Source organism: Amblyomma maculatum, chromosome 1, assembly GCF_055883805.1.
Source record: "Amblyomma maculatum isolate TAMU_Amacu chromosome 1, ASM5588380v1, whole genome shotgun sequence".
Classification (NCBI taxonomy): Eukaryota; Metazoa; Arthropoda; class Arachnida; order Ixodida; family Ixodidae; genus Amblyomma; species Amblyomma maculatum.
In genome coordinates, this window is record NC_139344.1 from 312,761,614 (window position 1) to 312,779,056 (window position 17,443).

General features: G+C 45.3%; 2 protein-coding genes across 2 annotated transcripts in view; both read right to left on the bottom strand.

Moving 5' to 3' along the window:
• LOC146207125 (prefoldin subunit 3-like) overlaps positions 1–7,907 on the bottom strand; it is a 34,056-nt gene extending 26,149 nt beyond the window's left edge. The window contains exons 1-4 of the mRNA XM_084602287.1: positions 7,731–7,907; positions 7,528–7,652; positions 7,342–7,408; positions 6,541–6,639 (exon numbers count right to left, since the gene is read on the bottom strand). Of these exons, the coding sequence (XP_084458413.1) occupies positions 6,541–6,639; positions 7,342–7,408; positions 7,528–7,652; positions 7,731–7,796 (357 nt within the window). The 5' untranslated portion in view covers positions 7,797–7,907. The remainder of the gene's footprint in view (positions 1–6,540; positions 6,640–7,341; positions 7,409–7,527; positions 7,653–7,730) is intronic.
• A 2,987-nt stretch (positions 7,908–10,894) lies between these two features.
• Positions 10,895–16,287, bottom strand: LOC146207127 (uncharacterized). The gene is made up of 2 exons (XM_084602371.1): positions 16,135–16,287; positions 10,895–15,464 (listed from the first exon to the last, which is right to left on the bottom strand). Exon 2 carries the CDS (start codon positions 15,439–15,441, stop codon positions 11,164–11,166), a length of 4,278 nt encoding a protein of 1,425 aa, XP_084458497.1. The 5' UTR covers positions 15,442–15,464; positions 16,135–16,287; the 3' UTR covers positions 10,895–11,163.
• Between the last annotated feature and the right edge of the window lie 1,156 nt (positions 16,288–17,443).

The window sequence follows — 17,443 nt, forward strand, 5'->3', positions numbered from 1 at the left end:
AAGAAGAGTTCCTAAACCATTGAATGTCATGCATGCAACGTGGTGTGATCCATGTTGCGATTCATGCAGCCACTAAAAATTATTAGAATTACCCTTGATGCCTCTCAGATGTCTCTGGTGTCAAGCCTCTGTAAACAACCTGAAATACTGTATGTGGGTACGATAGGCTCCTCTGGTCATTTGATTATTCATCATTCACAAACTGCTGGCTGCAGATTCTGCTGTTTTTGGTGGGCTCCCAGGGGCTATTATCTACTAAATTCACAAGAAAGCAAATATGCGTCAGCAGAAATCGACAAGATGTGTTAGGAATGAATCCAACCGAATATACCTTTCCAATTACAAATGGGACTATAAAGCAAGTGAACATCAAATGTCACAATAATGAGAATTTTTCCGCATCACAATCAAACGATCACGACACGGTCAAATGTGCACGAATGTGCCAACCTTATGCCGGCTAGAGACTGAAATATCTGCGCAATTAAAAAACGCTGCAGCACGGCATTCCGAAATTACACGCAGCGGATCACATTCCACAGCTAGGTGGGAAATTGCGGCAGCTGTGCCAAATCTCGAACGAATAGCAATGCTTCCCTGCTCGACAGCAGTTAAACACACGGGCACATGCACAAAGAGCTCAGAAACGATTCAAAGCCATTCACGTTGAAAAAAAAAATTGCTGCGCACATGATGCGGCCTTTGCTCTGGCAAGAAGCATGCAACTGTCTTTCGCATAGAACTTTAAAAAAAAAGCAGTTACAATGAACTGATGCTGCTTGACGGGGTACAGGTAATGGGACAATTAACATTTCATAGCAGCACCATGAAAGCAATGTAGTAATTAATTACAAAAGTAACGAGATGTGAGAACTTCTTTCGCCGCACAGAAGCAATCCACTGTGTCTTCACTTCTGTTCGTAAGGCCGGCCAGGAAACTTGAAATGCGTTACCAGGGAGTTTTTATAGCTGTTAGAGCACCTCACTAGACAACAGTTGTTTCTAAACATGAACCAGGCCCCATTTGAAGCGTATGAACCGAGCGATTTTCGTGCACCAAAACCTTCGACTGCATAGAAACCCAAGGAGAAAGGCCATCGGAGAACCCTGCCTGGGTTTTGTGACACCGCCGACAGGCGGCGCAACCTCCGCAATGCGCGGGGCGTATAGTTGTTCTTGTGTCATTTGAATTCACTACAACGCTAAAGCTAGCCTCAGGAATTACAACAAGGGAAGAGTCAGCGATCATATCGCTCTTTTTACATTCCACACATGACCTAGATTCCATTGTGACGTCACTACCATCTCTTGTCTACTGAAACTGGTGTGAAAAGAAAACTCAACGAAAAATTATTTTGCGGTCATGGGCGAAAACAGTGTGGTGATCCATATACAGGGATGTCTTACGGATCATTAACAAGAAGAAAAATGCCTCCAAATTTGGTATTTATATCCCTGTAAAGGGACAGACCACTGCAATATACCCGTCTAATTTTTCTCGGTCCGACAGAAAGCTTCCCGTCTTGAGTTTTTGATTCCGTAGCGGTTTGGTCAGAACCAGCCATTATTAATAAAAATAGCCTGAACAGGAAGACACAAGACAAGATAAAAGGAAGCTACATGACAAGCATTATAGAAACATTTTACCGAGAATTTTTTTATCAGTGCATGGGCCCGTTTTTAAGTAGTCCAATGATGGCAACCATGAGTATCGACTGTGCTGGCGATTGCGCATCAACAAAAATGATGTACCAAAAATTATTATAGATCTCTCCTGCCAGAGAGTAATTAGACATTTTTTTTAAAAGCAGAACGGCGTTCATTTTAGTCTCCACACTCAAGGCTGCTATGGCACAGGAATGTACACCTTGTAGTGAACGAAGAGCAGCTATCACGAAGACGAAGAAAAGAACGACAAAGTGCCGCTACGCTGCTCGCGCGTGCTGGTTTTGTGCCTAGATGGACTGTGTTCTTGTGCTGTTCGCCGTGCAGCTTACAGAGGGCTATATTCCCTTTTGAACCCTCAGTAACACCCCTTTCATTTGGTGGAGGTGAGAATTTCCGTCCGCCCTGGAGCTCCGCAGCCGCACATTACCGACAATAGCCACGATCGACGCAACTACCCCTAGTCCAGCCGGCTCCTTGTCCTCCGTCTTCTGCGCTGGAGCTTTGCGTCAACGGGACCCTCCTATCTTCAGTGGAACCGGTGAACACGACGTGGAAGATTGGCTGTCCTCATATGAGCAGGTCAGTCATCATCATCATCAGCCTGACTATACCCACTGCAGGACGAAGGCCTCTCCCATATTTCTCCAATTAACACGGTTCTGTGCTAGCTGCATCCACTTGACCCCTGCGAACTTCTTAACCTCATCTGCCCACCTAACTTTCTGCCGCCCCCTGCTACGCTTTATTTCCCTTGGAATCCAGTTTGTTACCCTAAGCGACCATCGGTTATCCTCTCTTCGCACTACATGTCCTGCCCATTTCTTCTTCTTGATTTCCACTAGAATGTCAGTAACTTGAGTTATTTCTCTGAGCCAATCTGCACGCTTCCTATTTCTTAATGTTAGCCCTACCACTTTCCGTTCCATAGCCCTCTGCGTTGTCCTCAACTTAAGTAGAACCCTCTTGGTTAGCCTCCACGTTTCAGCCCCATAGGTGAGTGTAGGTAAGATGCAACTGTTGCACACTTTCCTCATGAGCGATACCGGTAAGCTGCTAGTCATAATCTGCGAGTGCTTCCCAAATGCGCTCCATCCCAATCTTATTCTTCTTGTTATTTCCTTATCATGGTCCGGATCTGCGGTTACTACCTGTCCTAAGTAGATATATTTGCCTACTACTTCCAGTGCTTCACTACCTAGCGTAAACTGCTGTTCCTTTCCGAGGCTCTTGAACATTACGTTAGTCTCCGGCATATTGATTTTCAATCCTACCTTTCTACTTTTCCTGTCTAGGTCACTAATCACTAATTACGAAAACCAGTGACATTTTCCCAAGATGTGGTCATGTGGGTTACTAAAGTGATAATTTCAGTGTTTTGCTGTAAGAGGCCCCTCAGTCACTTTCATGAGATTTTCAGCGTCAAATTAAAATTACAAACCCCTATTTCTTTTCTTTTCATTTCCACCACAATACCATACATATTTTGGTGAGTGTTCTGTCTCTTTAAAAGAGAAGTGGCAAATACATGAAAAAAAAAAAAATTCCGATGATTACTTTACTTCCCAACGTGAAATTCGAGCACAGCTCATCAGCTGTTTCACTGTTAGATAGATTGAACCAAAGATTTTGAGTTAGACACGTGTGCACAATTACAGAGAACCTTTTTTAATTTTCACGCATATTCCTCCAAGAAACACTCCACTAACAGTTCTCGACTCTCATGAAGATAGCTTTGTGGTCAGAGAAATGAGGAGAGCAATTCAGTTATCGGCAGGTTGCGGGAGGCAGAGCGTGGGCCCATAGGAACGTTGTGTGGCGAAGAGATAGGAGAGACTGACTGATGCTGCTGATGTGCGGCAAACAGTGGTGGCAGGATCGCGCACAGCAATCAGAGAACACGCGCGGTCGCTTCCACGGAGGAAGAGAGAGAGGGGGGGAAGGAGGACGTGCTGCCCCAGCCGCGGAGCTGGCTAAATGCCGATGGCGACGACACGAAATGCAGGAACGGGTGCCAAAGAGCTGCACTCTAAAAAAAAAAAAAAGGCCAACAACCAATGGTGGTGACCCAATTTCATTACATCACAGGCAAGCATCTTTTGCCTTTTCCAAAAGGTAAATTGCTTTGTACCCTTAGCCATCAATTGTGTAGTTTTCCCTGCCCATGCGGTTGTACATTTTGTCTAGCATCATCGAGTGCCATTTATGCCATTCACCAGTGCCTAGACAAGGCACATACTACAGAGGAATCATCACTGCCGCTTGCAGTGGCATAAATCGAGAAGTCCCCCTTTTCACTTGGGGTGGGGGAACAGAGCATGCGAGTGACTCCCCCTATGAGATTCGTCCGAGGACTACTCGGTCTGCATCAAATGATACAAGCAGCACACGCAACATAGCCAGCAGAATAAGATGTTAAAAAAAAAAAAAAACTGCTGTCATCATTCAAACCTTCTAATGACCAAAGGACATGCAATGACTACATGTGATCAGATTTAATTTCAGCTTCAAGCTTCTGCTTTTCAATCTGGGACTGAAACAAAGACGTTGAAGGTTATTCCTGTGTGTTTGAAGGTTGGTGCCATGCAAGCCATTGAAGTTTTCATAGGGAAACTTGTCTTGTTCAAACCGGGCAAACATATAAACAGTGCGCGAGGCAGGCGCCAACAGGAGCGACTCTCACCTTGGTGGCATGCATGAAACTACATTTCAGCTGGTCATCTTTATTTTAACACAGGAAATAAGTAAAACACATTGAGCAATGTCCTTTGTCATCACTTTCAGTTTCCGAAAACTTCTGGTCCAATTACAAAATTACTATGTCCCTTCAACTTATCCTGATCATGCCTCCTATGAGTAAAAACAAATCACAGATATAGCAAGAAAGCGATGTTGGATAAATGCTGTACAAATACAACCACTGAACTGTCATGTGTGGCATAGTGCAGTCTTCGGATATGAGAGAAGCTACAAAACATAACTACAGGCCGGCATTTACGCTGGGCTCGGTCTTACTTGCCCCCTCTTCGATCCGGGCCCGAGCAGGCCCGTCCATTTGCTTTTCACAATGAAACTTTGCTCTTGAAAAATTCCAGGACTGCACTTGAGTAGATGCAGTAATGCAAAAGCATTTTTCTTCTTCCTGTCAATTATGTTTTTTTTTTTTTTTTTTTTAAGCTGCATGAGACCGACTGTGCTGTGTTGTTCTGTGTCAACCTCGCTCGACGGCGCAACAAGTCTAATGGGAGATTCATTGTCTTTGTTTTGTTTTGAATTTTCCATACGCAGATTTCAAGACTCTTTCGTTTGCCGTCATAACCTATATTCTGCGACAGGTTTCCTAAACTTTTGTTCATTTTTATTTTTTTCCTCTTACCACAGCTGGCTCTTGCAAAAGCTATTTGAAAACACAGTGTCTTCAATTATTCACCTTGGAAAGCATAGCGACACCAAGCGCTGGGAAACATGCTTTTAAAGGAGCCATCTAAAGCAGGCATAGACTAATTTGCCTCTACTGGTAAGTCCTCCCAGCAAAGTATTGGCTCTGGTGGACTCAAAGTATACAAAAAATCCCAGTCTTAAGCATATGGAGGACAAAGCAAAATACTCAGAAATATGCACGAACCAACTTGCCAACATTTTAAGGAGGTGGAGATTATCATTGGAATCATACTGGTGACGCCAATTTCCTCATGCGAGGCAGAACAAAAGGCTGAAGACTTGGCTTTGGAGTAAGATGGGGAAGTAATGCTTGTGCAGTATAGTGGGGCGCATATCTATCAAGCAATTATCGAGAACATTAACTTGAATGAACTGAAAAATTATCAGCACTTGCCCCAGCTATGCTTTGGTTTTTGGAACCCCTGAAAAGTTATAAATTGTGAAGTTAGCAAAGCCTCATGCAATGCGTGCAACTTTGTGGATGCTTGCAGACTTCAGTGCTGCTGTCAGCACCCGTTTAAACATGAGAATAATCTGGTTAAGTAGCTTTTTTTTCCATGTTTTAGTTGTTTTTGTTTTACTTTTGGAGATGACTGGATATACAAAACTTTTGAAAAGCTGCACTTTATGTTGCAATATAGCTGATTATGGCAACTCTGCAACTGTGCTATTTTATAACTTCTGCTTAAACTACACCAAACTAAGACTACGACATCATCTGGTAATAAAGCAAAGCTCGTTAAAAGCATTGCAAGCAGTCAATGCTGTTAGCTTTCTTTAACATACCACATCTTATTTATAAACAAATAAAAATGCAAATATTCAAAATGAATGCTAAAGCAAGCTGTGTCTACCTCCCTGAAATATGTATGGATTTACCCCACTGGCCCTTTGCAAGTATAATTTGTGTGTGAATCGCACCAGCAAGAACACTCCAGTTTTGTTCCACTCGCATGTCACACAATGTCGTTGGGTGTGAATGCAATGTGCAAACTTGTGGGTGGAGCTTCTTCACTGCTGACACTACTGTTATGAGGCCGAGACCTATTTCCTGTTCCGCTCTAGAAGTGTATCCAAGTGTAGCAGCTGATGAAAGTTTGGTTTGGTTTATAGGGTGTTAGCATCCAAAAGCAACTCAGGCCATGAAGGACGTCGTAGCGAAGAGCTTTGGACAATTCCGGGCACTTGGGGCTCTTTAACGTGCCATGACATCACATAGTACCCAGGCACCTTACTTTTTGCCTCCACTGAACAATGGCTACCGTGGGGCCAGGATTTTATCCTAATTAACCACTGAACCACTGCAGCAGAGCCCCAATGAAAGTGATAGGCGATAGAGAGCCCCAAAGTTTGTACAAAGGAATGGTGGCCCGAATGCAAATGTGAACAACAAGCCACCATTTCAGAAACTGCACGAGCTAAAGAAAGTCTTACACCAAGCCAAAGGCAGACTCGTTCAGTTGGAGGTATGACAGCCTTGGAGTACACCTGGTCCGAAAGCACGAACCTCGTTTCCATGTCTTCAGAAGAGTCCTGAAAGAAAAAAAAAAAGAAGTGCAAGAAATTTTGCTGTTATACAATGTAATGCTGACAGAGAAAAAACAATTTGGGAACATGCATTGCATATTCTGGTATTTCAACCTCTTAAATTGCAGCAATTGCACATTCATTCACTGAAGGACAGAAAAGAATGTAAACAATTTGCAGCAACAGTAGCTGTCATCAGTGCCTGATATGTATAGTGGTTTACACACAAGACTCCTGAAATGTTTCACCGCATGTGCCAAGCACCCAAGAAATGAAAACTCTGAACATGAAACCTTGATATAATAAGGGCAATACTTAAGTTTTTTAGAAACTGACTACAGGCACAGTACTGATAGTGTGACCGTCATCGTATCCAAGAATAAAATAGCTCTAAATAAGCCGGAGTGTTTCTGAATACAACTAAATGCTTTGCATTAAAACCATTGCACGGCTTTAAACACAAACAACAATCCTCGCAGCATTAAAATTAATATGATGGTGGCTACGTAGAGCAGCTACGGTAATGCCTAACATGTACTTTTACGAGACTCCGGCAAAAATGAACTTCTCCAATGCTGCTGCGCTTAACGTCAAAATAACTATGCCAAGTACACATGCGTTACTGACTGCCGCTCACTCAAGCAACTGCCTTGCCAAAAAAAAAAAAAAAAAAAAAAAAAAAGTTATCAAACAAAAAGAACCACGTACCCTCTTTGACTTCAGTAGTTTGACGATCTCCAACGAAGTTTTGATTTCGGGAATCTGGCTCTTTAACCTGAAACATTGCACGGAAACGCATTGCCCCATTTGAAAGGAGTCCCTCCCGACCGCATACAGCTTCGCGTGATGATCAATGCCATCAGTCCGCAATGCAGATACAGCAACATATCAAACCTTTGTTTCTTCTGAAGCAGGTTGAGCTCCATGAACTTATATTTACTGTGCTGCTCGTCGAGGCATCTGAGTGCCACTTCAATGGTCGGATTCTCTTCTCTCGACATAAATTCGTCCACATCATCCTGGGATAAACATTCGCGAGATTCAGTGCGCTTGCTCCTCAGTGGGAAGCCGGCGCATATCACGTGTGAGCGACTTACCAAGCATTCTGCTTTGGGAATCCCAGCATGGGCCAACTTTTTCGTTGCCTTTTCAGCGTCAGTCATTTTGAACCTTGAGTCTCGACAGGGTTTTAAGTGCTGATGAGTGTAATGAAACCCACCTTGACGTAAGGCGTGGCGATCACACAATTTAAAGGAAAACGCAAACAAAACGAAAAAAAAAAAAAAAACAGATGACGCCAGCTCCACCTGACTTCTTCAGCGTGACGCACGATCGTCTTGAGCTCAGCACAAATAATACGTTGAATAATAAAAAAACAAAAAAAATAATTTTCAACGCTCGAGCCCGCTCAACCCTAATGAAATACTGTCCATTGCATTGTTTTTCTCTCTTTTTTTTTCTTTTTTTTTTTTTTTTGTACCGGCCTTAGGGGGCACAGGAGGGTAAATGAATGAAGGGAGTGAGCGATGATGTAGTCCCTGCTTGCTGAAAAACCAGCTACCGTCAGGTGTCAGATTCGTGTCGGTTTCAGTGTTGCGCAGTCTCACAGCAAGTGGTGAATGTCGGCTTCAACATTTTCGTCTTTCGGACACTAAGCAATAGTGTCGTGAGACCACGTCCGAGTGACAGCTGGCGTGAGGGCAACCTAAGGAGGTTATAAACAAACTGCTGTTTATTATAACCTCCTTGGGGCAACCCCGACCCTAATCCTGCTAAGCGCAACCTCCTCTGCATGGGTGAGACCGCGGGGGAGGGTTATCGCAGAGCACGTGTGCGGCACCGGAGGTATTCCTTTCTAATGAGGGTAGCGTCGTCCGCATCAAGGAGCCATGGCAATAATGAGCATTGGGTCACGAGGCAGGTCGCTAAATCTGCGCGACTTTGGGAAGGCAGAAGGTCCCGTGGGACCCATTCAATATGTATTGACTGCGGGATGTGTGCCACAAGCTGGTATATGTCGACATATTTTTGGGCAACGGCTAGCACGTCGGAGCAACCGTACTGCTTGAAGTGCGTCAGTGCAGATGGCAACGTGGGCTGCCTCTTGAACTGCCGCGAACCCGGTGCAGAAAAATGAAGGTGCTTGCTAAAGTTGAAACATTATCTGATTTAGGCTAGGTCTGCACAGACAATAGATTACTGTTTTTGCTTCACAGCCTTGCATGCTTGCATCCACGTGCTTGCATCCACGGCTTGTACACTACAATGGCCCCTTGAGACAGGTGAGGGTCTCGCTCTTCAAATCTCTGGCAGAGCGACAATGCCGAGTTAGCAGACGTTGGGTTGCAGATATCAGTTAGCTTGTTGTCGCCTAACTGTACAAAATTCCAGGTAGGGTGGCGCAGGTGACTGAAGAATAATGTGTGAAGTTGCATAAGCCCCTCAGTGCTTATGTGGAATTCGATAGAGCGGCCTTAAGTCTGCGAGCATCACGGCACTGCTACACCAGCTCATCGATGGTGTTGAGCTGCGCATTCTTATGTAACGCTACGACCGGTGTGATTCGTGGAAAGTATGTAATGATCCTCATAGCTTCTTGGTTCACGGCTTCAAGGCGATCCCATTGTGCTCTTGTAGGATGCTGGAACTGGACTTAATAAACAATATGTGGCTGCAGAACAGTCCTCACTAACTGGCGTGCAACGGACAAGCCAGTGCCACCAGTTTTTGGAGCAATTCTCCGAATCAAACCCATAGTCTGAACAACTTGCTTATTTGCCTGAGATAGCCAAGCAGTCACTGATCCTGACTGGTGAATCGCTAAGTCCAGAATTTTTACGCTTGGACTTTCTTATAGTGGGGTGCCCGATAGACGAATTGGACTTAAAGTTTACGGCATCCCCAGCGGTTGGCGACTGACGTATATGTAGTTTTACACATGGAAAGATGAAGGCAAATGGAGGAAGTATAATCAGAGATAATATCTAATGCTGATTGAAGACAGCCTTCCGAGTGAGCAGACCTTGGTGAGTGCTCCATACCGTGATATCAGCGTATTGCAAGAAGTTGATTTCAAGGATGTCGTGTAAGCGCTATGCCAGTGGGATGAGAGCAATATTAAACAAAGTTGGTGACAATACTGATTCCTGGGGCACGCCACATAGCGAACCGAATGAACCAACCGCGTCACCACTGAGGAGTATTGCAAATTTTCTTCCGTCCAAAGATGATTCGACAAACTGTGTACTTTCAGAGGGAGACGAAGCATGTCAGTGGCGTTTAGGATTGCAGCATGACTGATGTTGTCATATGCTTTTTCAACGTCCATTTCTAATATGGTATGCACATTGCGGCTGCGGGTAGATGACAGAACTGCTGATGCCAAGACCGCCAACCCATCCTCTGTACCTATGTATGAATGAAATCCAATTTGAGCGGGGTGATAAAAACCGTGCTGTTCAAGCCACCAAGGAAGTCATGTGGCTAGCATTTTCTCTGCAAGCTTGCACAGCGTTGGTGTTAAGGAGACTGGTCATAAGTTGGCGAGGTCTGTTGGAGGCTTTCCTGGTTTGGGGATAGGGATCACGACAGCAGATTTCCAGATACCATGCAGCCATACTTTGTTCATGGTGTCTAGTATTTGAGGGAGTGCAACACTACTCAGGTTCTTGTAGACCTCATACTGAATTTTGTCCAGGCCGAGCGCTGTTTTTTGTTTTGCATCATCAATTGTAGCCAGCAGCTCAGCCATAGAAAAGGGACTCGCAATTCCATTTGCGCTGGCAGGAACTTCATATGTATCTGCAGGGATACCTGCCAAATTAAGGCTAGCAGCTGAAGGAGGAAATGCATCATACTTTGGGAAAAATTTTTGTGCCGCTTCTTGCAAGATCACCCGGTGACAAATTAGTTGCAAAGCATGCTGTTACTGCTGTGTCAGTAGAACGGCGACCTTGCTCCATTGCGCAAAACGTTCGCCAGGATGAGGCATTCAAAGATTTAGCTGAAAATTGTTTACACCATGCATGCCACTGGCATCACGCGGGAGGTGGGGGAGGGGCAGTTCTAGTATGCGTTTGACCCAGCATACAATGCAACTTATGTCCTTATCAGTAAGATACTGCAGTCGGTCCATTGATGAAAGAATGAAAATTGGCCGTACCAGCATCCCAGCATCGAGTGCGAAAGCAAAATCATAGTGCGAGTGGCATGCGAAATCATTTGCAACAAATACTTTAAATGGCTCATCAAACAAGAGGTGTAATGCATCGCTCAGCTTTATTCAGTGAAGACTTTTGCGCCAAGTCACTTGCTACCGCATATGGATACTAAGCCACTCAAACACATGGTGGCGATTCAAAAAACGTTTACAAGCTTTACAAACAAACAAAATGTCCGACAAACGGCACTATCACATCTATGTGTTGCGCATTTGCATATGTCAATCACTGCAATGTCAGCAAAGCAAAAGCAAAATTATATATTGCACATAGCACCACGCAACACAAAACCAAACATGCGCACCAGCAGCTAATTTTTTGCTGCGTCATAAACCACGTTGAAATGTCCCAGAAGCTCCTCTAGCTTCAAGTTTTCCTTGATTTGTTGCTCAGACAGCAATCGCGGGTCGCTGCCCTGCAGACCAGCGTAGAAGGCGTCGAAGCGTCGCACTTCGTCTCTAGCGCTGAGCAGCTTGTTTGCTCTAGCCGAATACGTGTTGTTTATGCTCTGCGCGTTGGCCATGAACTGTTCGTGTATCTTCCTCTCTTGCACCTGGTAGTAGTGGAAGTCCCAGGGCGCCGTTTGTGCTCTCCTATGTAGGGGGTCGCCACTGTAACGCGAGCACTCTGACCGGCCTCTGTAACGCAGGGACTGCGCTTCGTTTCTTAAGCCCCTGTGGAGCATATCCATATCGTATCTGAATGTATTTTGGGCCCTCGTGACATCTTTCTCCTTCTTTCTTTCGAGTTCCCTGAGCTTCAGGTCAATGATGTCTGTGTCGAAGCGCTGGCGCTTGGCTGGCTCGGAGTATTCGGAAGAGGGGTCGTGCGACGTTTTACGCTTGCAGCGTTTCCGAGCAGGCGTGTTGGATTGTTTCAAGCCCAACAAATTACGTCTGTAGTGGTACGATGACAATTCGTGGTGAGGATCTGGGACCCTGCTATTGTGCCACACCTTCTTTACTGCCTGGTATCGCTCTTCCTCCGTAGTGAGTCGACGAACAGCTTCCCAGTCTGGGTTCTCATTGTCCATGTTTTCCTCTGGGTTCCCACTCATAAATGGAGCACGGCGCTTGGTCTCTTCACTATTTGGTTCCTGGCGTTCTTGATCATCAGCCGTTCTACTGTAGCTTGCTTGTACATCCAGGTGTGGCAGTTCTGGCTGCTCTCCTCGTTGCCGCCTAATGTTGTTAATTTTCTTGCGCATGTCTTCGTTTTCAGAACTGCATGCTTCCACTTTACAATGCTCCAAGAAGGGGGGCACACTGCTTGGAGACGTATCCCCCGTGTGCACATCTTTTGGCGAAGACTCGGCTTCTGCTTCCACCTCTTTGATGGGCTTAGTTTTTGCTTTTGAAGCAACAGGAGACTTTACTGGCTCAACTTTTGGTGTCTGCACATGTGCCTTTTGGTGTCGCTTGCTTTTCTCCGCTGAAGTAATGGGAGATTCTACTTCAGCAACAAATGTATCATCCTCATCGATCTCAACTCTAATGTCCAAGACATCCTCAGACATGATCGAGTGTGATGGAGATGATTGATCATGCCTTGGCGTACTTGATGCTGCATTCCTGACACTCACTGCAACCAGTGTAGTATCGTGCGAGTCAGTGCTATCAGAGAGGACTGATGTCTCACATATGCCTGAAGACGTTGTAGGGTCGGACTCTACAATACATGCTCCTGCATTTACTGTATTATCTTCAGCAGCCTTCTTGAAGCCTCCTTTTTCAACACTAGCTACCTCAGGCTCAAGTATGCCTTCTGAAACAGCAATGGCTCTTCTCTCTCTATTAATCACAGAATCGCATCCAAGGACATCTTTCAAAAGCCCAGGCTCTCCATCATGCAAAGGATCAGCGGTGTCATTGAGAACATCTGGTAAAGCAGACCCAAGTTCATCATCAGTCTTGTGGGAAATTGATTTTGTGTGCACAGCCTTGTGACATGTAGGACTTACGACTGTGGGGTCATCGGGGATTACCTGCACAATGCCCGTAAAGTAAGCAGGGCTATTCAGATTAGCCTCTTGCAGCCATGGCTGCAAGTTGCCCTCTTTACAAGTTTTACCTTGATCTGGTGCTACAAGATCAGGGCTGCAAACATTGCCATCTGCTGCTGAACCTTCATTCTCAACAATTTTCTTTTCTGAAGGTGAAAGGTTACGACAACATTCCAACACGCCCTTTTTAACTGAGTCGATGGTGATGCAGCTGCTCATATCATCATAACACACAGCACATAAGGGACTTCTCTCGCTGGTGGCATAACTACAACTGGGAATTTGTGCTTGGTGCTCAGATAAACGCATCAGCTGATCAGAGTTGCATCCACTGCTAACAGAAAATGGAATGCAAACACCAAAGTTTGATTTATGACCACTGCCGGGGAGAAAATTGCACTCAAACTTTTCATGATTGAGATGTTGGTTCAGTTCTTTCTCATGAAGTTCCTTCAAGCATTTTTCAGAAATGTGGCCATCATGGGAGGTATAGCCAAAGCTTTGTGAATCAGGTTTATGTGCTGGCTCTACTGGCTCCTCTTGTCTTTGCTTAAACACAAATGCATCTTCGATAACACAGCTGCAGTCAAAGCTTGACACACAAAGCTCATTTCTTGCCTCCTGTTCTGGATCTACAGATTCCTCTTCATGCTGCTTCAATGCAGATGCATCATCAGTAATACAACTACCTTTAAATCCTGACACACAGAAATCATTTCTTGTCTCCTGTTCTGGCTCTACAAGCTTCTCCTTACATTGCTTAAATGTAGATGCATCTTCCATAATACAACTGCTGCTAAGGCTTGACGCGCAAAGCTGCTTTCCTGCTCCCATTACCCGATAGTTTAAGCTGGCAGCAGTGCTTTCTTTATTCTCAGTAGATGTCCATGCATTTAGGGGGGCAAAAGTGCCATCACAGATATTAGGATCCAGGTACAAATCCTTTTTGTAAGCTGTCTCCAAATAAGCTTCAGGGGTGAAGCTATCCTTCCTCTGGCAACCAGAAGTGAAGCTTTGCAGAGAGCATTTACTATCTGCTTCCTCTTCCTGTCTATTAAATGTAGATCCATTGTCAGTAGCATGAATGCACTGGAAGCTAGTCACATGCGGCCCACCTTTCTTTTTGAGTTCCTGATTGCTGAGGTTGCAAGGATGTGTAAGGGTTGGGTTAGAGTTGGTGCAAGACACACGCCTTGAGTGTTTTGTGTTGTCAGCAGATGTAGAAAGCTCCTGAAATGGAAAAAGGCTTTTAGAATGGTCAGGGTGTCGGCCCAATCTCTTGCTGTAAATTCCTTCTAGACAGTTTCCGGATCGATGGCCACCGTCCCTCTGGCGACTAGAACTAAAGCTTTCCTGGTACTGCTTAAGATGTGCCTCTTCAAGTTCTTGATGTTCCCCGAGCTCAAATGCATCTTCCATCTCACAACTATCTTTAAAGCTCACTGTATATTGTTGAACTGCTCTCCCTTTGAGTTCGTGATGATTTGAGCTGAAAGCACTGCTGGCACAGGACATATGGTTAGCTTTTTCCCATTTTTTGTCAACGGCAAGACTATTTTTCAGTTCATAGGTTTTGCTGAAATGGTCATCATACTGCTCCAATTCATTTCTACCACCAGATACACTTCCTGCATTTTCTTCACTTTTATGAGTCACAAGATCAACATTCTCTTGATGATGACCAATGCTAAAGTAGTTGCTATGTTTCTCCCATTCTTTCCTGTAATGGGCCTTGGGACACTCCTCAGGATAAAAGGCTTCATCACCTTTGCCATAGTTTCCATAGTTCCTTTGCTTTTGGTAGTCAAATTCATCCACTCCAGTCATTTTTGGTTCATTGTGACATCCACAGCTTTTATCAAAGCTCTCGTCATGTTGCTTGTACTGCTCACCTTCCGTCTGTGCCCCAGAGTTGAAGGAATACCCTCCAATAAATGAAAGAGGAACATGAGTGCATTTTTTCACCATTTCATTTGAGGCATGCTGAAAATTTCTCTCCTCTAGGTCTCTAGATCTAGGACCTGGTTCTTGGTATCTGCAGTCACATGTGTCACAGTCCTGTTTGCATACCAAATTCTGATAGTAGTTAGCACAACCTTGCTCACCATGCGAGACCTGACCAGAACAATAAACTGCACTTTGTGAGTAGGAGCCACATGGTTCAGAGCAGCATGTGTCTGCGCACTCATTCTCATCACTAAAGTCATTCTCAGTTTCAGCCACAACTTCACCATGGTCAACACCTTCTTTCCCAAATGAGCAATCACACTGAATGGAACATGTATGTTCTAAGTCCGTTTCTGCATCAGCAGCAGAGTCCAGAGGGACTGTGACTGGTGCATGTATGACTGTAGCATCATGGTCAGATGGGGCTGACTGGTGTGGAACAAGGAAGCTCTCACAGCGCTCCACAAATTCATCCAGCGTAGACAGGAATGTCGAAACGTCACTTTCACTGGCCTCTCCGTCGTCTTGGGCGCAGCATGACCGAACTGGCGTGCTGCAGTACTGCGGTCCTGCTAGCCTCTTGTCTGGGGTCCCCAAATGCACGAAGCTCATGCTTGTGGCTCGTGACGCATCGGTCATTTCAAAGTATACAGTCAATGCACCTGGAGAAAAAAAAAAAAAATAAAGGGCACGGATGGGCAGTGTGTAGACATGTAAGCAATTAGAAGCAACACCAGTACGTTTGTATTCGACACGCCGCTTGCATTATTCCGGTGCGAGCTTTCTTCGCATCTTAATGTTCAAAGCCACTGCAGTTATATTCGCGAATGCGTACAATGACTCTACTAAAAGAAAACACTTAGCTAGTGAAAAACGTGCGCACATAAAGAAATGCAAAATACAGATATCGTTTAATCTACCGCTTGACGAGCTCTTTCACGGAGGCTAGCGCAGAAAATGAAATTAGTCAAAAACCGCATTATCTTTTTTTTTTTTTTTTTTTTTTTGCAATCCCTCGATGATTACAAGCATGAAATATCCTGAAGGTAGAGCAGTTTAGGTAAGTATTGCTTGTTCATTCGCCACTTTACAATCACAGTCTGCCCAATATGCTAGCTGTCGACACGCTGCCACGAGATCTGGCTGGCCGTTAAAGCCTTATTATGCAAGTATCATCGCTACATACAGCTAGGTGCATAACACAAAATAAGGTTTTAACAATATCTGACAATGGCGTTCAAGAGCCCATGGCGCTCAAGTGTTCGCGTAGTTTGTACGCGGTGCCGCTGAAACCGAGCACAAGGAACAGAAATTTGGACTGATTCTGCTTACGTGACGCTGACAGATGCTAAATGGATCCTCAGCCGCTTAGCTGCCAGTAAAGCCGGCGGTATGACCAGTATGACCGTGATGTCGCCCAGCGTAGCAGTTATTCGCGCCAATGTGCACTGGCGGCGTTGTTATCCAATCATGGCTAGAGTTACCAAACCCATATAGTAACTCTAATCACAGCCGCAATGGACGCTGCCGTGGTTTCGCGTTTCGCTTTCTCAAGTTAGGCGCCCGCCGTCGTGGGGGCGCTGCATTAGCGCGGTACGAAACGCGGAAAATTTAAAATCTCTTCCGCGGCCTATTTTTGGATACTTTCAGTTTCTGCGTCATTTCGTTTTCGTAATCTAATTTCTGACGCTCGTGCTTTGCGGACGCGCTTGACGATAATCATTTATCCAGAAATTATGTAGCCTACCTTGAGTGACTATAATTGAGTCCCGTGGCAGTTAGTGCTTCCTTCAACACTCGACAATGAACTTCTAGAGATAGAATGTGGGAGGTTATCAGCAATGAGTTTTTTTTTTTTTTCACTTTATCAATGCCATGTATATTAGAAACAATGCTAGAAAAATCAACATGCATATCGGAAGTTTGACTTCTCCCTCTCTTCTCTTTTCCGCGCTGTCTCACTGCGAGGGATGAACTCAGAGTACTTGATTGCATTCGAGTACTCACCGCGATACCGGGGACCAACGTGCGTGCCTGCAGACGCCACGTGTTGATCGAGATGACGGGGCCGCGACAGAAACACGTGGCAGCGTCCTTTCTGTAGCCATATACACACACGACTGCACTGTGGCAGGTATGCTCACAACTATGGCCCGGTCTCCTGGCGGCTTACTACGTGCGACTCTCGGAAGGAAGCTTGTTTGGCAAAGCACATCTTTTGTCTGCACTGTCGGAGCGCGCCGCATGCCAACCCTCCGTCTTTTGTGTCCAGCGTCCGGTGGGAGTGAATAGGAAGGGACATTAGTGGGCAGCAGAAAGGGATGAGAGGGAAAAAAAAAAAAAAAAAAAAAACTGCGCGAGAGGTTAGGGAGGGGGGAAGATTTAGGTTGCCGGAGAGCTACTTCAGCAACCTCTCCCCCTCTCTCGTTTTGCTGGGTTTACGGAAATGCGGTGGTAGTGGCACCTCCCACTCTCCACAACCTGCCTTCGCTCAACTTGCCAACTGAACGGAGGGAGACGGCAGCCTTGTTCGAAGTGCACAGCGGCAGGGGAGCATAGTGTGCCCCACGTACTCTATGTACCACAGGGCGCACTGAGCGTAGACAAAACGCCGGTGCTCGCCATTGTGTTTCAGAGAAGA